This window comes from Leopardus geoffroyi, chromosome B4, assembly GCF_018350155.1.
Source record: "Leopardus geoffroyi isolate Oge1 chromosome B4, O.geoffroyi_Oge1_pat1.0, whole genome shotgun sequence".
Taxonomy (NCBI): Eukaryota; Metazoa; Chordata; class Mammalia; order Carnivora; family Felidae; genus Leopardus; species Leopardus geoffroyi.
The window spans coordinates 104,403,863-104,424,429 of record NC_059341.1 but is presented as its reverse complement, the minus strand read 5'-3'; the positions used below and the strand labels follow the sequence as shown (position 1 = coordinate 104,424,429).

Sequence of the window (20,567 nt, the reverse complement as noted above, 5' to 3'; positions counted from 1 at the left end):
GCAGGACTGCTTGTAAGATTAAAGAATTTAATTTCTTGGGTAATGAATTTGATTTTAAAATTTCTTGCTCTCTATAGATACTGTGGGAAGTGATTATACATTAATTAAATATACTATATCACTATATTGTAGTTATATATAATAGAATTCATTATATTATTTAAGGTAATTATCAATTACATCTTAATATGTAATAAAAATAAAATTTTTACATATAAGGACCTCTGAAATCATGTTGCAAAATAACTCAATTCTTTAAAATTCAATTTTATTGGCTATCATATTTCCTATATGTACATGCCAGCAGAATTAAGCATAATTTCCTATATGTATATGCCAGCAGAAATAATGTATAATTCTTATCACAGAAGAAATAGAATAATTGATTCTATTTGGTTTTATGATCCTTAATTGAAATCTATGACAAAATAATTTCATTATAGTTCAAAACTTTCTTAGCACATTGTCACTAAAAGAAGAGAGGCTGTAATATGTTTTTAAAAATCTCTCATTTGCTACAACCTGGTTAATTTCTTTGTTTTCAGTTCCACCATATACACTCCTCAATAATTTACTTTGGGAAATGAAATAAAGGCCATTTTATATAATCTATTCAGAAGTTTCTGTTGGCACCACAGCAGCACGTCGTTAGGTTACAAGCTTGCCATATATACCTCATACATTTCTGCTGAAGAAACCTTTCAAAACTGTTAATATTAGGTTGAATAGATATCTAATGGACAAATATTCTGATATCTTTAACTATGTATTTAACTATACAACATAGTGGTACAGCTTATCCTGAAAAATGTACGAACGTAGACAGTACAAATGTACTCTACAACCTGACATGAGCAATAGCACTGTTTAATTTTTCTTTTTGTTTTTTTTCAAACTAAAGATCACAATGCAACTTAAATAGCCCTCAGTGTCCCCGAAGAGCTACTGTGTGTTGCATAAAGGCTAAGTAATCCCTGCAGTGTCAGAGGGTTACCGTTCAGCTGTTCAAGATCATGAGATGATATCTCAGCACTCATAAAACAGAGATTCAAAACACAGGGGTGTACATGGAAGTACAGATCATTATGACAGTCCTGGAAGTTATCCACAAGAAACGTCAACACCCTGGAGGCCAAAATAACACTACTGAATCAACATTTACAACTTTTGTTCAAATTCGATCCAATATGCAGGGAAATTTTACATAGAAAGATCATAATGATAATTTTCCATTTGGCTTATTCCAAAAATGTGGAAGACTTCAAAAATCTCTGGGATATTTTTTCTTAAACATTTTACATACATATTTATTCTGTACAAAACAAATAATTATCCTCAGTTAGCTATGTCCTACAACTATTCATAAAATGTCAATCCATTTAGTAAGGCACAGTAACAGAAACATTGAGATTTCTTTAAGGTTGTACATTTCAATTCAGAAGAGCGAGGGGGAAATTTTGGCCCCTGGGGTTTGAAAATATCTTCAGTTGTAATGTTTGGTCTGGATATTTACATGGTGGTTTCTTCCCATTCAAGCTCAACATCACCTATAACATAAAGTAACATGTCACAAGAGATATTTTAACTGAAGCTACCAGTTAAAAATATTTAAGTGCTTCATGGCAAAAATACGAAGAGAGGCTATTATCTTAACTTGGATTAGAGAGAAATAAAAAAAAATTGTTATGTGCATTAGCCAAGCTATTAAAACATTTTCAACATGTGTTTATTATGTAATTAATCTCCTGGTATACTAGTAAATTGTACAATTTGCCTGGTTACCTTCCATGGCATCCAAAGAGTCCATCTTCTGAAGTGCTGAATAGTTAACAAAACAGATGGGCTGGTTACTTCCTTTACTTGATAAGAGATCCAGAATGCACTGGTATAAAAAGATATACTGTGCCTAGACACCAAAGAAAGAGTGGTTAAATACATGGATAGGGAGGAGATTTTTCTTAGAAGGGGCGCTATACCATTACAGTGAAAAGTAATGCTGAATTTAATAAATGGTAAACAGCTAAGCTAGAAGAAGCACAGAACTTACCATGTATATGAATGATTTTCTATCATTTCAAACATAAGGTTTTCTAAGTTCCTGTGGCTTCTTGTTTCTTTTTTTTTTTTAATACTTATCATTAAACCCCATGCTAATATGTTTCTGCTTGCTGTGATTATTTTAAAAAGTAGCAAATTAGATTATTTAAATCTATTTATGAATTTTCTTTTTCCTCTTAGGTCTAAATTAGTAATTTTTTCCTATAAATAGTTTTCTTTTTAGAACGATTAGCATGGTTGTTGGCATGCAGATGCTAAATTTGCTTTCACTGTCTGTGAGTGAGCATATCTATACACCATCAGCACATTTAAAATACATTTAACAATTCTGTTAATCACCTGACACTTGGCCTACTTAATGTCAAGTTTCTGGTCTTTATTTGTAACTATAAGGTAGTTGATCACTGAAATATCCTAACACCCACACTCTGGACAAGGACTCCTAACATTTCCTCTGAATGTTTAGGCTAAATTCAGTACTATCTAGCTTCTTGAAGTTTTTTTCAATATAATTCAGTAACCTGTTAGCATTTCTGAGTTTGGACTTTCACAAAGATACTTAAGGTCAAGTCATAGAAAATCATCCTCACTTTTACATAGGAAACAACTGCTGTTAAAGGAATATAACCAAATATATATACACACACACACAGACAGACACACACACACACACACACACACACACACACACACAACTAATTTAATAGAATGTCCTCTATCTATCTATCTTCAGAGGTTATATTCATATCGATAGCTACTGTATATCAAAATCTTTTTGGAATTTCTCCACTGAAACTGTCTTCAGAAACTGTTGGTCATTATTATGAATATCTATTTCTTCATGAATTACAAAATGTTTCCAAACATCTCATCTCATCTCATCTCATCTCATCTCATCTCATCTCATCTCATCAGAATGTCAGTTCTGTGAGGGCAGGACTCTGTCACACTCATTGCTATATTCCCATTGCCTGTAATAGTGCCTGGCATGTAGCAGTTACGTAACAAATGTTTGTTGACTTAGTACCATTTAATTCTCATTCCTAGCCAACCTTTATCATTCAAGGAACAATTTCATGTGGACAACGTTCAGAAGTCATTAGGGATTAGGTTTTATAAGTGAGTGCACGATCAAGTTGCATAATTCAGTTTTGGTAAGAAATAAAGTGTTGTTAGAAAGTAATAAAAATTCTGTTGAAATTACTAGTAAATTACTTCTCAAGGTAATTCTAAAAAAGTGTTTTCAAATATACGTCTCCCAATGAATAACATTATTGGCAGAAATATACGGACACAATATAGCTTCTCCAAAAATGACAATCTTGGAATTTATGAGTTTTGGTATTTTTTATAAAATCGCATTTGAATTTGAAGTCACATTTGATATGTGAAGCTTCTGACTGTCCCGATCTCATTTTCTCCACTGGAAAGAATGATGTGTGTAAATTCTGCCAGCAGGGCAGGCTGAGCTCCACGGCCAGTACTATATTTTCCAAGATCCCTCTGTCATGGTGTGTTATTGCCAAAGAGGCAGTGATGAGTTCAATTCCGGCTTCTACCTTAGATAATCATGGTATCTTAAGAATTAAACTTTTCTGATGTTTGGCTTCCTCATGTGGAAGATCGTAACACCTATGTTGTGATATTTAAAGGATTTAATATATATAAAGTGCCTGGCAAAAAACTACATACGACAAATATATGAGTTTTTTTTTTCTTTTACCCTAAGGCTTCACATCTGTTAATTTCCAGGAAAACCAAGCAGGGAAGGGACTCATCCAGATTAACCCTTATTGGAAGTACCGAAAGCATCTCAGCATGTTATCTTATTGCATACTATTCTCTCAGAAAGTTCTTGGGGCTGCTATGAACTATTTTTTGGTAGACAATGAAAGAACTCATAGCTCTCTCTTGGGTCTGGGCCATGCCCCTCTGGGGCCTTTTAGTGGCAAAATATTGCTGAGGTTCCCACCTCCTCACCCCTGCCCATGGCTACTGTAGCATGTGCCAAGACAGCATTCTTTATAGAAATTGGAACTACTCCCCAGTGCAACAGAAGAAAATAAGAAACCACTCTTGGGCAAGGCAATAGTGGTTTGTAAGGACTGGAGTCAAGAACTGTGGTCATTTTCCTTTTTTATCACCACAGAAAAAAGACAGCAAAGAGCATAACTTTGGGAATGAAGTGAGGCGAAAGAGAGCTTTTGAGAACCAGCTTTTCAGCAAGTAGGGAATCCAGAAGAATTCTGTCAGATATTTACCGCATGCTGGGCATTTACTGCATGTTGGTGCTTTAGATACTTTCTCTTATTTGATACTGACAATAAACTTGTGAAAAGTAAAACATGACTATTTTACAAAAGAGAAATAACTAAAAGAGTTTAATTAAACAAAGTCACAGACAAGCAATTAATTAGCTGAGCTGGAATCTTAACTCAATTTTCTGACCTCAAAACTCATGCTCTTTCTAATCCCTTGCCTACTCTGCAACATAGTACTCGGGCTGGTTAAACAAGCATAACATATGAAGCTTATAGCATATACTGAGCACTAAATTGTGTGAAATTATTAACCAGCATTCTTGAACATACACTTTACAAAGTCTGGTGCCACAAAACTTAGAGCAAGTCAAAATGTTTCCAATATTTATTATCTGAGGATTGACTCTGGATTCTAAAAGGAAACAATATCCCAATCAGCCCCACCCTCTATAATATCCAAAAGAGTCAACCAATCTTGATCATTGTCAAGAACACTGAGTGCTTGTGCACATGTGTACATCCAGGAACATGGGAGGAAAATGTTAGCTTTCTATTTATCCTTATTGTTAACAAAAATAAGAAAGAATTTGGGTTTAAATAATGGTTAATAGTTGGATTTATATTGGACCCCTTATAATTGAGGACACCTAATTTGTGGGCTCACTGCAAAATGAAAATGTGAGTTTCCTCCCTCAAAAAATATTAATGATTTTCAAGACAGTCACAGCTGCATCAAGTGCCCTTTTGAGCATGGGCCCCGTGAGATTGTGCCTGTCACACCCAGGAAGTCAAGCCTGGTCACGAGTTATAATCCGTTTCTGAAGTATCCTAAAGGAAGAGTGATACGTCACTCATTTGTTCCCTTTCAGCATAGAAGGGAATGTACATGGATTACATTACCTAATTTTACCTAACCATCACAAAACTGAAGTGGCTCAGAAAGATTCCTACAAAGAGACTGTGGACTGAAGGCAGTATTTATCATATAAGCCCCAATGAATGACAAGGAAACAGCAAGGCTGAAATTCTTTGTACCTCTAGAATAATCTTATGGTCATTCTAGTCGGTAAAAACAACACTGTAATGAAATCTGATAAAAAGCTAGATCACTTGTTTAAAAATTATAAATAATTTAGAACATGTATTTAAAATCACGATTGAAATAGAATTACCTTGTGCTAAGTGTATATTTTATCTTTTGAAAATACTTAATGATAATATGAGAGCATCATAATTAGCAAGATTTCACAATATTGCTTATTTGATCTTTATTACATGTTTTTTATTTCTCATTTTGTATGCTTTATAATTTATATAGTTGTTCAGTCTACATTTAAAAAATAAATATAGAATTATTGGAGTTGAATGTGCAAATATTTTTTCCTGAAAGGGACGTGCAGTCCACAAAGTTTAGATGTCTCTGGTCCAGCCAGCATCTTCCTAAGAACATTAATGTTCCCCTACATGGCATTGTAAGTTCTGGGGTCAAAAAAGGTTCAAGGATTTCATAATCATGTAAGTTTGGTAAAAGATGCCCACAGGGGCTCTACATTTGTAATTGTAATGCAAAGTAGCATAGAGCCTTTAAGAAATTTTAAGATCAGTTTAACTTCTTTTCAAACTTATAAAGGCCAAGAACCTGTTTTCTCACACCTTTAACAACTAGGATGCTATTTGTGTTTTCTAGTAGGTATTGTGGAAAATATGGTTAAGGCAGGTCTGTATATTTACTGTGAAAAAATTTCTAGTTGAAGAACATAAAAATACCAATTCATATATACAGACAGAAACATCTTACATGTTACCGTTAGACAGACTTGGGCTTGAATTGTGGTTCTGAAACTAATTAATAGTATAACCTTATTATATCATTTAAATTCTTCAAAGGGAACATCTACTTCCCTACTTATAAAGCAAAGCCAATAACTGCTAGTCTGTTGATTAGTTTTATTGGCACTTCTTTACAAATAAAGGATTAAATGAGATAATACACGTTAAGGATTTAGTATTACACTGTATGACTTTTTTAATGAAGAAAAAAATATATTTTATAAATATTTTTGCCTACAAACCAAAACAACAGAACAAAATACTCCAAGATAGTTAGTTGATAGTATGCTATGATGATCATTAGTACTACTATACAATAGGGGTAAATATGGACAAATGAAATACATAAAACCCCATAACAGTTTTTAAACTTTTCCCAAATATAATTTTTAGCATGTTTACAAAAGAAATTGATTTGATTCATTTCCTGAGCTTCTCAAATTTGCCAAATGCTAAAGACAGATCAATTTTATGAATTATTTTCTATATACTTATCAGTATAAACAAGGTAGGATGACCAGTGAGTAACAGTGCACCGGGGTGACTATGCTGCATGAGCTGCCCTTCCCCAATCCCCTCCCCCCTAGGAGGTTTATAATATAGCAAAAGAGAGCAGAGCGGCTGCTATGCAAATAAGGTTTCAAGTCCATGCCCAACCAGACTGCTGCCACTAATATCCTCCCTGTAGAAATTGTAGAGCTGACACTGCACACGGTTTTAGACATCTTACCAGGTTCTGCACCATGCACATTCTTTCACTTCTCAGTTCAGCTACTAATCCATATATATCCACAAAATCATGATCATTTATATGTTGTGTTAAGTGGTCCAGAGCAATAAAAACTCCAGTTCTTCCAACTCCAGCACTGCAGGAAGAGTGAATATTGTTCAGCAAAAGATTGTTCATGTTGATAGTAAAGAAAAAATGAATTATGATAATAACAAATCCTAAACAGTTCTTTTTCTTATTTGGAGGTAGATTTTCTTTGGAGTGTGTTTGGATTTGTATTGTTACCAAGACTAGATAGACCAAGATGATTATCATTAGCACTCTCATCAAATGTTTGAGTTTTTTTTAAATATGAAATTTATTGTCAAATTGGTTTCCATACAACAGCCAGTGCTCAGCCCAACAGGTGCCCTCCTCAATGCCCATCACTCACTTTCCCTCCCTCCCATCCCCCATCAACCCTCAGTTTATCCTCAGTTTTTAAGAGTCTCTTATGGTTTGCCTCCCTCCCTTTCTAACTTTTTTTTCCCCCTTCCCCTTCCCCATGGTCTTCTGTTAAGTTTCTCAGGATCCACATAAGAGTGAAAACATATGGTATCTGTCTTTCTCTGTATGACTTATTTCACCTAGCATAACACTCTCCAGTTCCATCCATGTTGCTACAAAGGGCCAGATTTCATTCTTTCTCATTGCCAAGTAGTATTCCATTGTATATATAAACCACAACTTCTTTATCCATTCATCAATTGATGGACATTTAGGCTCTTTCCATAATTTGGCTATTGTTGAAAGTGCTGCTATAAACATTGGGGTACAAGTGCCCCTATGCATCAGCACTCCTGTATCCCTTGGGTCAATTCCTAGCAGTGCTATTGCTGGGTCATAGGGTAGATCGATTTTAAATTTTTTGAGGAACCTCCACACTGTTTTCCAGAGAGGCTGCACCAGTTTGCATTCCCACCAAGAGTGCAAGAGGGTTCTCGTTTCTCCACATCCTCGCCAGCATCTATAGTCTGATTTGTTCACTTTAGCCACTCTGACTGGCATGAGGTGATATCTCAGTGTGGTTTTGATTTGTATTTCCCTGATGAGGAGCGATGTTGAGCATGTTTTCATGGGTCTGTTGGCCATCTGGATGTCTTCTTTAGAGAAGTGTCTATTCATGTCTTCTGCCCATTTCTTCACTGGATTACTTATTTTTTGGGTGTGGAGTTTGGTAAGTTCTTTATAGATTTTGGATACTAGCCCTTTGTCCGATATGTCATTTGCAAATATCTTTTCCCATTCTGTTGGTTGCCTTTTAGTTTTGTTGATTGTTTCCTTTGCAGTGCAGAAGCTTTTTATCTTGATGAGGTCCCAATAGTTCATTTTTGCTTTTAATTCCCTTGCCTTTGGAGATGTGTCAAGTAAGAAATTGCTGCAGTTGAGGTCAGAGAGGTTTTTTCCTGCTTTCTCCGCTAGGGTTTTGATGGTTTCCTGTCTCACATTCAGGTCCTTTATCCATTTTGAGTTTATTTTTATGAATAGTGTAAGAAAGTAGTCTAGTGTCATTCTTCTGCATGTTGCTGTCCAGCTCTCCCAGAACCATTTGTTAAAGAGACTTTTTTCCATTGGATATGCTTTCTTGCTTTGTCAAAGATTAGTTGGCCATACTTTTGTGGGTCCAATTCTGGAGTCTCTATTCTATTCCATTTGTCTATGTGTCTGTTTTTGTGCCAATACCATGCTGTCTTGATGATTACAGCTTTGTAGTAGAGGCTAAAGTCTGGGATTGTGATGCCTCCTGCTTTGGTTTTCTTCTTCAATATAACTTTGACTCTTCGGGGCCTTTTGTGGTTCCATACAAATTTTAGGATTGCTTGTTCTAGCTTCAAGAAGAATGCTGGTGCAATTTTGATTGGGATTGCATTGAATGTATAGATAGCTTTGGGTAGTATTGACATTTTAACAATATTTATTCTTCCAACCCATGAGCACAGAATGTTTTTCCATTTCTTTGTTATCTTCTTCAATTTCCTTCATAAGCTTTCTATAGTTTTCAGCATACAGATTTTTACATCTTTGGTTAGGTTTATTTATAGGTATTTTATGCTTCTTGGTGCAATTGTGAACGGGATCAGTTTAGTTTTTTGTCTTTCTGTCACTTCATTATTAGTGTATAAGAATGCAACTGATTTCTGTACATTAATTTTGTATCCTGTGACTTTGCTGAATTCATGTATCAGTTCTAGCAGACTTTTGGTGAGTCTAACGGGTTTTCCATGTATAGTACCATGTAATCTGTAAAAAGTGAAAGCTTGACTTCATCTTTGTGAATTTTGATGCATTTTATTTCCTTTTGTTGTCTGATTGTTGATGCTAGAACTTCCAACACTATGTTAAACAACAGCGGTGAGAGTGGACATCCCTGTTGTGTTCCTGATCTCAGGGGGAGAGCTCTCAATTTTTCCCCATTGAGGATGAGATTAGATGTGGGCTTTTCATAAATGGCTTTTATGATGTTTAAGTATGTTCCTTATATCCCAACTTTCTTGAGGGTTTTTCTTAAGAAAGGATGCTGAATTTTGTCAAATGCTTTTTCTGCATCAATTCACAGAATCAGGTGGTTCTTATCTTTTCTTTTATTAATGTGATGTATCATGTTGATTGATTTGTGAATACTGAAACTAGCCCTTGCAGCTCAGGAATGAATCCCATTGATCATGGTGAATAATTCTTTTTACATGCTGTTGAATTCAGTTTGCTAGTATCTTGTTGAGAATTTTTGCATCCATATTCATCAGGGATATTGGCCTGTAGTTCTTTTTTTTTTTTTTTTTTTCTGGGTCTCTGTCTGGTTTGGGAATCAAAGTAATGTTGGCTTCATAGAATGAGTCTGGAAGTTTTCCTTCCCTTTCTATGTTTTGGAACAGCTTGAGAAGGATAGGTATTATCTCTTCTTTAAATGTCTGGTAGAATTCCCCAGGGAAGCCATCTGGTCCTGGACTCTTATTTGTTGGGAGATTTTTGATAACTGATTCAATTTCTTCTCTCGTTATGGGTCTGTTCAAATTTTCTATTTCTTCCTGTTTGAATTTTGGAAGTTTGTGGGTGTTTAGGAATTTGTCCATTTCTTCCAGGTTGTCCAGGTTGCTGGCATATAATTTTTCATAGTATTCCCTGATAATTGCTTGTATTTCTGAGGGATTGGTTGTAATAATTCCATTTTAATTAATGATTTTATCTATTTGGGTCCTCTCCCTTTTCTTTTTGAGAAGGCTGGCTAGAGGTTTATCAATTTTGTTTATTTTTTAAAAAAACAAACTCTTGGTTTCATTGATCTGCTCTGCTGTTTTTTTTTTTTTTTAAATTCTTTATTGTTTATTTCTGCTCTGACCTTTATTATTTCTCTTCTTCTGCTGGGTTGGGGTGTCTTTGCTGTTCTGCTTCTAGTTCCTTTAGGTGTGCTGTTAGATTTTGTATTTGGGATTTTTCTTGTTTCTTGATATAGGCCTGAATTGCAATGTATTTTCCTCTCAGGACTGCCTTTGCTGCATCCCAAAGTGTTTGGATTGTTGTATTTTCATTTTCATTTGTTTCCATATATTTTTAAATTTCTTCTCTAATTGCCTGGTTGACCTATTCATTCTTTAGTAGGGTGTGCTCTAACCTCCATGCTTTTGGAGGTTTTCTAGACTTTTTCCTGTAGTTGATTTCAAGTTTCATAGCATTGTGGTTTGAAAGTGTGCATGGTATGATCTCAATTATTTTATACTTATTAAGGGCTCTTTTGTGACCCAGTATGTGATCTATCTTGGACAATTTTACATGTGCACTCGAGAAAAAAGTGTATTCTGTTGCTCTGGGATGCAGAGTTCTAAATATGTCTGTCAAGTCCATCTGATCCAATGTATCATTCAGGGCCCTTGTTTCTTTATTGATTCTGTGTCTAGATGATCTATCCAGTGTTGTTAGTGGAGTATTAAAGTCCCCTGCAATTTCCAAATTCTTATCAATAAGGTTGCCCATGTTTGTGATCGTTTAATATATTTGGGGGCTCCTGTATTCGGTGCCTAGACATATATAATTGTTAGCTCTTCCTGATGGATAGACCCTGTAATTATTATATAATGTCCTTCTTCATCTCTTGTTACAGCCTTTAATTTAAAGTCTAGTTTGTCTGATATAAGTATGGCTACTCCAGCTTTCTTTGACTTCCAGTGGCATGATAGATAGCTCTCCATCCCCTCACTTTCAATCTGAAGGTGTCCTCAGGTCTAAAATGAGTCTCTTGTAGACAGCAAATAGATGGGTCTTGTTTTTTTTAATCCATGCTGATACCCTATGTCTTTGGTTGGAGCATTTAGTCCATTTACATTCAGTGTTATTATTGAAAGATATGGGTTTAGAGTCATTGTGATATCTGTAGGTTTCATGCTTGTAGTGATGTCTCTGGTACTTTGTGGTCCTTGTAACATTTCACTCATAGAGTCTTCCTTAGGATCTCTTGTAGGGCTGGCTTAGTGATGATGAATTCCTTCAGTTTTTGTTTGTTTGGAAAACCTTTATCTCTACTATTCTGGATGACACACTTGCTGGATAAAGGGTTCTTGGCTGCATATTTTTTCTGTTCATCACATTGAAGATTTTCTGCCATTCGTTTCTGGCCTGCCAAGTGTCAGTAGATCGGTCTGCTACTACACTTTGTGTCTACCTTTGTATGTTAGGGCCTGTTTATCCCTAGCTGCTTTCAGAATTCTCTCTTTATCCTTGTATTTTGCCAGTTTCACTATGATATGTTGTACAGAAGATCGATACAAGTTACATCTGAAGGGAGTTCTCTGTACCTCTTGGATTTCAATGCCTGTTTCCTTCCTCATATCAGGGAAGTTCTCAGCTATGATTTGTTCAAGTACACCTTCAGCCCCTTTCTCTCTCTCTTCCTCTTCTGGAATTCCTATAATACAGATATTGTTCCATTTGATTGCAATACTTAGTTCTCTAATTCTCCCCTCATACTCCTGGATTTTTTTCTCTCTTTTTCTCAGCTTCCTCTCTTTCCATAATTTTACCTTCTAATTCAGCTATTGTCTCCTCTGTCTCTTCAATCCATGCTATTTTTTTTAACCAGTTGAACTTTTCCTCTTTCATAATATTTTAAGGGGTATATTCGGAGAAGTATACCGATGATTTGTTTAAGTTTTTATTTAAATTGTAGTTAGTTAACATGTAGTGTAATAATGGTTATAGGAATAGAATTTAGTGATTTAACACTTACATACAACACCCAGTGCTCCTCACAAGTGCCCTTCTTAATCCCCATCACCCATTTAGCCCATCTTCCACTCACCTGCCTTCCATCAACTTTCAGTTTGTTCTCTATAGTTAAGAGTCTCTTATGGTTTGCCTTTTTCTTTATTTTTCCTTCCCCTGTGTTCATCTGTTTTGTTCCTTAAGTTCCACATATGAATGAAATCATATGGTATCTGTCTTTCTCTGAATGACTTATTTCACTTAGCACAATACACTCTAGTTCCGTCCACATCATTGCAAATGTCAAGATTTCATTCCTTTTGATGGCTGAGTAATATTCCATTATATATACATACATATCAAGAAGTTTTTTTTTAAACTGTTGAACATTTTTAACACCAGAAACTTTGTATTGCACATATTTTTGGTTACGAATAGAAATGCTGAATATTAAAAATGCCAACTGTTTAGCCCTATAGCATTTACTCTGCTTCTTACTGGCAGTCTCTCATCTGTTCTTTTCACTTTCTTTTCTTAGAATTTTTTTTTTTACTTCCTATAGATAATAAAATTGAAAAGCTATTTCCTTTTAAGAAATTAGCTTAGGGTTGCCTGGGTGGCTCAGTCAGTTAAGCATTTGACTTCGGCTCAGGTCACGATCTCATGGTTTGTGAGTTTGAGCCCTGCATCAGGTTGTGTGCTGACAGCTCAGAGCCTGGAGCCTGCTTCGGATTCTGGGTCTCCCTCTCTCTCTATCCCTCCCAGACTAGTGTTCTGTCTCTCTCTGTCTCTCAAGAATAAATAAATGTAAAAAAAAGTTTTTTTTTAATTAAAAAAAGAAATAAGTTTCACACCCAAGGACAAGTATGTGCTCCATAGAAATCATGAACTGATAAACTTGACAAGACTTATGCAGAAATTCCCATTAGAAGAAAAAGACTCATAGCTATTCGAATGGTTAACACAGGAAGTAAATATAAAAAAAGAAAAAAAGACACAGGGAAGGCCACCTAGTCTTATAAATGTTACGTTGAACAACATAAAATTTCCATTTTTGTAGGTAAGAAATAACTGAATCTTAGCAATTTCCCATGATTCAGCCATATACGAAATAATGAGCATTACAACATAAATCCAATTATGGTAACACATATATACACATGCCTGAACAGAGTAATTGGTTATTACATTATTCAATATATTTTGAATGTCAGACCCTGTCCAGGCATCTGGGGTGCAGCTATGAACAACAATCCAAAGTCTCTGCACTTGAGGAGCTTATTTTCTAGAGGACAGTAAAGGGCAGTACACAAATACTGCATAGAATGTGCCTGGCGGTAATAAGCGCTATGAAGAAAGAGAAATCAGGTTAAGGAGAAGGTGTCTCTGATTATGTAATATTTGGAAAGAAACTCGCACAAGGGAGCACACAGTGTGAGAGGAGCACTGCAGCCGGAGGGTGTGTCTGGGGAGGTGTGCGTGGAGCATGTTCTGCATGTTGGAAGAAGAGCAAGAAGCCCAGGGCTGGGGGGCTGCCGTGGAGAGGTGAGAGGGGAGAGGCGTCAGAGTACTTGCTGCATGGCCGCAGGTGGAGCGCGAGAGCAAGGGCAGAGTCAGGGATGACTCCGGGTTCTGGCACCATGGGGAGTGGATTTGCAGTTCACCAAGATGGGGACTGAGAAGGTGGAGTGAGGTTGGAGATTGAATCAAGTGTTCTGTTTTGGACACATCAAATTTTCAGTTTTGTGGTCATTCAGGTTGGCACATTAAATTGGCAGTTAAATGTACATCTAAGTTGAGGCAAGAAGCTGGGGTTAGAGATAAAAATTTAGTGGAGTTTTAAATGATACCAAAAAGAATTATTAATTTGAGCATTCTTTTTTCTCATATTTCATCCATTTCTATTACAAAGAGGGAGACTCTCTCTCTCTCTCTCTCTCTCTGTCTTTCTATTGAAGTATAATTGACACACAATGTGACATTAGTTTCAGCTATACAACATAGTGATTTGGTTAAGTCTATAGATTATGCTATGTTCATCACAGTGTAGCTACTATCTGCTCTCTACTCTTTTTTTTAAATTTTTTAATGTTTATTTTTGAAGGAGAGAGAGAGAGAGAGAGAGAGAGAGAGAGAGACATGAGGGGGGAGGTGCAGACAGAAAGGGAGACACAAAATCCAAAGCAGGCTCTAGGCTTTGAGCTGTCAGCACAGAGCTCGACGTGGGGCTTGAACCTATGGACTGCGAGGTCATGACCTGAGCCAAAGTTGGACACTTAACCGACTGAGCCCCATGCTCTCTACTCTTTTTGAGGCTATAAGGGATTAGGTACTTTTCTTTTCTAATGGATGTTAGTGTCAGTATATGTGCAAGACACAAAGAAGCTAAAGGCAGCTACTGTTCATTAAAAATTTTAATCATCAATGACTCAGCTTAACAGGAATAGTTGACTTTAGAAGCAAGCTGTTAATCTATTTATATCATATACTATTTTGATGAAAATGTTATGTTTAGGGAGGGGAAATGGAAATAAGACAGTAAAAATGAGGCTTTTAATCTTTGTTCTGTATGCTTTTTAAACCTAAATATTGTTTAGATATTTTGTAATGAGCAAGCATTTATGTATTACCTTTATAATTTAAAAAAACGTAAAATATTCCTAGAAAATATATAACCATTTAAATCACATATTGAATTTTCTCCTCTAAATAAAAGTAAAACACTTGGATGGATTAACATTTTCTTACATCTTTAACCAGACTGATTACAGCATACACCTGTTAGAAAAATTATCAATCAGTTATTGGAAAAATTATAACTAACAATTTTTTAATTATTAATGTGACTAAGTACTGTTAGCTAATAATTTTATTGCAGTAATAGATATGTAACAAACAATTTACCATTTTAACCATATTTAAGTACACAACTCAGTTGGCATGAAACACATTCACAACATTGTGCAACCATCACCACTATCCATTTCCAGAACTTTTTCATCATCCCAAGCAGAAGTTCTAATGAAACAACTAATTAAACAACATACGCATTATAACTCCCCATCTCTCTCTCCCTCAAGTCCCTGGTAACCACAATTTTACTTTCTGTCTCTATGAATTTACCTATTCTAGGAATCTCATGTAAATGGAATCATAAAATAGTGTATTATTATCCACTTTTTCTCTATTTACAAACCAATTGTTGAAGAGACACAAGTTGAGACTTATTTAGATCATGTTAGAAAACACAAATTAAATCTGTCCAGAAAAACTCTGAATGCTAAAAACCTTGAATTTTATATCTAAGTATTAAATACCAATGAAAATGAGGAGACAATTTTCAACTTGCAGTTATATTCTCTTAACCATGTTCAAAAAGCAGCCAAAGAAGGACATGAGAGTAGCTAAAGTTTGTACAAATTTGTTATAATACTTGGGTTGGTCACCCAATTTAATCTTTATTTTAAAGTTCATTTTCCTTTATTCTTTACAACTCAAATCTAAAAATTCTTTTTACAAAAAATTAAATTATGATAGTAGACTAATGCCAATTGAAATAATAAAGGATCTGATGTTTATTTGTAAAATTCTTAAAATCCTACACACACACACACACAAACACACACACACGACACCACACACACACACACACACACACACACACACACACACACACATCAATGAGGGGCTACAATTAAAAAAAATTTAAAGACTTTCCTTTGAGAGGCATAATCCAGTCAAGACTTCAGGAAAGTTCCCTTATCAATGGTATCATGATAATCAAAAGACACATTGGGTTTAAACGCCATTTCTAGTGTTTCATATAAGGTTCTGAAAATATCTTCCTTACCTGCAGTGAACAATCATAGGTGTTGTGTCATGTGCTCTGCTTGCTCGAACCAACTTTACAAAGTGAACCAGAGGGGCACTGTTTTCAGGGACTCCATGCTCAGGCCAAGCAGTAAAGTTGCACTGTCTCACAGTCATACAATCTCCATGCTAGGCAACATGACAGATTAAAGAAGCACGATACAATTATTAAAGTACCACAATGAAGGTTTAAGGCAGCTTATGTCTTAGCTTTTGAAGGTGATCTTTTAAAAATGACTATTTACCAAACGGAAGAAACTATGTTTTCATGATTTCCTGCAAGACAGGTATTCTGTTATTGCTACAATAAAGCAAATTGCCTTTCAGCATGAATGGCAACAATAAAAAAGCTTACAAACAGAGGATAATATAGAGTGTTTATATTCAAATGTAGTGTAACATTTCGTAGGACAAGAATTGTAGATTTTAAAATAATTTTGTTCCGGGGCACCTGGGTGGTTTAATTGGTGAAGCATGGTTCAGTCAGTTAAGCATCCGACTTTGGCTCAGGTCATGATCTCACGGTTCGTGAGTTCAAGCCCCATGTCGGGTTCTGTGCTGACAGCTCAGAGCCTGGAGCCTGCTTCAGATTCTGTGTCTCCCTCTCTCTCTCTAGCTCTGAACCTTCCCCACTCACTCTCTGTCTCTGTCTCTCTCCCTCAAGAATAAACATTTAAAAATTAAAAATAAAAAAAAACAATTTTGTTCCAAAACACAAACACATTCACCTATTATTCAAAACACAGGTAATGAGTGTCTGATAATGTTAGAAAGTATAAATTTCCTTAGATCGTTTTCTGTGTGTATAGGCATTGATACAAACTGGTAAGTGGGATCCCATACTATACCTTATGTATTGGTTCTGGATTAAATAGAAAATCAAATTATTAAGACGAGGAAAGTGATTACTGATTAAGGAAATTCCTGTTTAAGTCAAATATTATAGTTTCTTCATCAAATAAAAACCTAATAATCTAGTTATTTCCTTCTTTTTTTCCTTTGTCTACCTAACAATTTGGTGATAATTGGTTAATGTAAACTTTAACCATGAGATTTGGAATTAAACAAAGTGACACAGATATTGAGGTCAGTTACCAACTAAAAACTTTGGTTTAGAAAATATTAGGAAAGCACTGTTGAATGTAGAGGTATTGTTGCAAGGGGCAGTTCTGGAAATTAATTTTACTTCTAGACATTTAGAGACTCATATTTACTATTGTGTTCCCCTCCATTGCCTTTTTTTACCCTTTCAATTTTCAGATCCCTGATGGTCCAATCTATTTGAACATCCTCCATTAGCTTTGTAATCACTATATCTCCAAAGACAGTAACAGGTTTGTTGTCCTCTGGCCAATACTGATGGCATCTGATCTGTATTCAGAGAAAATCACCAGTCATAAGAACCACTGTTATATTAGAATATATATCACAGTTATTGCTACTAAGTTAAAACTGCCTCATAGACAGATGTCTAAGTTATTGATGACTCACAGCATTAGCTGAAATTGTCACACATATATTAAGACAATTGTAAGATAACATCTTGTGAAAGATTTTTAAATAACTTACCCGTCCTTTTTCAAAACACTGTGTTAGCATTACTAATGTTTTTGCTCTGGTTTCCCATACCATTCTCCAAAAATCCCCAACTGTTCCTGGTAATGGACCTTGGGTGGCAATAAATTCATTTGGACATAGGTAGCCCTAAAAGGATATAATTACAACATTATATATATATATATATATATATATATATATATATATATATACACAATACATAAAAATATACTGGTTGCAAAATATATAATAGAATGTTGAATTCACCTACAAATTCACTATCTTGAATGAAGTACCATTAATATTTTGTTCAATTTCTTTACAGTATTAAAAGATGTATATTCTTCCATTGAAATAATATTTATGAGTTCATACTGTGTGCTAGACACTGTTCTAGGAATTGGGGATTCAAGCCCTGGCAAAGACACTAAAATTCTTCTTCTCATTTATCTTATATTCTAGTTAGGGGGAGATAGACATTAAGTCTATCAATAAGTCCATTAAATAAACAAATTACACAGAATTTTTAAAGTGATAAGTGCTATGAAAGAAGGTTTTCAGAAAATATGGTGTTCAGAACAGACTCATGGGTAATATCTTAGGGAAAATGTGAAGAAGGAAGGGAGTAAGCTCTGCAGGATTTGGGGGAAGGTATTCCAGGTACGAAGTCAAGTGTAACAGCATTAGAGGAATAATATGTCTAGAATTTAATAGCAAGTGGCTGGAGTGGAGTAAATGAGGGAAGACAGTTATAGAAGATGATGTAAGAAAGAACAGGGGAGGGAGGATAAGGGTACTTTACATCCTAGTAGATAATTATAAGACTGATTTTTACTCTGGATGATACAGAAACCTGATGAAAGGCTTTCAACATTCAGTGTTCAAAGCATACACTCTATATGGTCTAGCAGTTTTATTCTGGTTTCTGTAAGAAGACCAGCCTATAGGGGTTAAAAAGTGAAAGGAGGGGGTACCTGGGTGGCTCATTAAACAAGTCTGATTCTTGATTTTGGCTCAGGTCATGATCTCAGTTTGTGGGATGGATCTCCACATCAGGCTCTGCACTGACAGCATGGAGCCTACTTGGGATTCTCTCTCTCTTTCTCTCTGCCTTCCCCTGCTCGTGTGCTTGCTCACTCTCTTTCCAAATACATACATACATACATACATATATACATACATACATATGTTTTTAAAAAGGTGAAAGAAGGAGAGTGGTTAGAAGGTTATTGCAACAATCCAACTACGGGGGTAATTTGGCTGACAGCAATGGGGATGGTGAGAAGTGATAAGATATGGATATATTTTGAAGACAGAGTCAAGAGAATTTGCTGACAGACTGGATATTGGGTATAAGAATTTGAGAGGAAGATGGGGAAGACTTCTGGATGCAGATTTGAAGGGAAAATTAGGAATTTATAATTGACATATTAAACCTGAAATCTTTGTTAGATATGCAAGTGGGAATATCATGAAGGCAATTGGGTATATGAGTCTGAAATTCAGGAAGACATCCAAACTGGATGCATAATTTGAAAGTAATCATTGCATAGGTCTCAGTTAAAACACAAGAATGGATGAAATCATGAGGAAATGCATTTGGAAAGAAATCATAAATTCAAGAATTGGGCTCTAGATAATTCCACTGTTTGATGGTGGAGGAGATAACAGAGAACCAATGAGACTGAGAGGAAAGAGTCAAAGTTGTAGATGGAAAATCGAGAGAATGATGTCCTGGATACCCAATGAAGGAAGTGTTTCAAGGATGAGTAATGGTAATTATGGTAATTGAATAATGGTAATCGAATGGTAATCATTCGATTTATAAAATGTTTTTGCCAGTCATTTGCATTTCACTTTTTTTAGGGACTAAATGTCCTTTGGTACTATAGTATTCTATCAAAGTAGGGACAAATCTGTTTCTGATGTTATTACAGTTCATTTTCATCATGGGTTTAATATTTAATTTCTAATTATAGTAAAAATATATCCTTAAGTTAAAGTAATTTCAGGCATCTCAAGTTGACAAGAGAGATAATTGTGAGGTTTTGATGACTTTCTCATGTCCCATTGCATAGTGTTATTATTGTTAGCTCTCTTGAAAATATTTCTAAACTCATTTGTAAAGTTAGTGGCTGTTTATAGGGATGCAGTATCTTTTTTCCTCCCTACCTCTCTCCCACAGTCTAATCACTATCGAAATGTTCCAAGCTCTCTGTGAGTCCTAGCTTCAGGAGCACAATTCCCAAGAACAGCCAAGGGCAGAGGGATAAACACATATTAATCTAGTTACAGACCCTGGCCTGGAGTTTCCCAATCTTAAGGTATTTCCCTCGGACCACCTCCTGGTCTTCCCTTTTCCTTTCCCCAGACTTGGTGTTCTGTTTTTCCATCTGAAGAGTAGTTATTTTGCTTTCTTCCTTACCTCCCTGTACAGTTTTCCTCCCTTTTCCTCTAGCACTCAGAGAGAGAAATAAGAATCCAGTGTCCATTTGTAGATGGCTCCTGTCTTCTGCTTCTGGAAAAAGTGTTCATGAACTTTCAGATGGAGATGCCATGGAACAAAATTGGGGAGTGGGGGGAATATCAGATGTATATTTCTGAGAAGTCTTCACTCTTTCTGAGGGAAGACTGCCTGACTTTGGGGATGGTGAAGTAAGGGACACTATGATTTAATGGCTTTTCTATTTCCATCTGTTCCTGGCATTTCAAGCAAAGATTTACCCGAAAGCTAAGAGCAACAATATGCTGCCCACTCCAATTCTGAAATCTTCCTTAATGTAGGGTACTTTCCATCAGAGCCTGCTTACCATGCAGCTCAGTAATGATTTTGAATATCATTACATGTGGGTCATAGTGACTTTGTTGTAAGATTTATTATATTACAACATCACTTGATTATAGCAGGATATATATATTCAGAATTCTTAGTTTATTGCTCACCCTGCATTATCATCTTCTTATGGCTGTTTCCTGACAACCTGTAATATTTAGAAGGGACACTGGGGTTTCATGAATATTCCTTTGTT

General features: G+C 35.6%; 1 protein-coding gene and 1 long non-coding RNA gene across 9 annotated transcripts in view; one reads left to right on the top strand and one right to left on the bottom strand.

The window, feature by feature from the left end:
* The window catches only part of LOC123590042, a 168,187-nt gene that overhangs the window by 23,765 nt on the left and 123,855 nt on the right, over positions 1-20,567 (top strand). The gene's annotated exons all lie outside the window — the stretch shown is intronic.
* Positions 248-20,567, bottom strand: part of PTPRQ (protein tyrosine phosphatase receptor type Q) — a 199,425-nt gene continuing 179,105 nt past the window's right edge. For 3 of the 5 annotated variants that reach the window (XM_045462798.1, XM_045462799.1, XM_045462802.1), the window contains 6 exons: positions 17,551-17,685; positions 17,227-17,352; positions 15,962-16,110; positions 6,880-7,015; positions 1,783-1,906; positions 248-1,547 (listed from right to left, as the gene is read on the bottom strand). In XM_045462798.1, the coding sequence (XP_045318754.1) occupies positions 1,510-1,547; positions 1,783-1,906; positions 6,880-7,015; positions 15,962-16,110; positions 17,227-17,352; positions 17,551-17,685 (708 nt within the window). In that variant the 3' untranslated portion in view covers positions 248-1,509. The remainder of the gene's footprint in view (positions 1,548-1,782; positions 1,907-6,879; positions 7,016-15,961; positions 16,111-17,226; positions 17,353-17,550; positions 17,686-20,567) is intronic. The other 2 variants (XM_045462800.1, XM_045462801.1) reach the window with 1 other exon arrangement.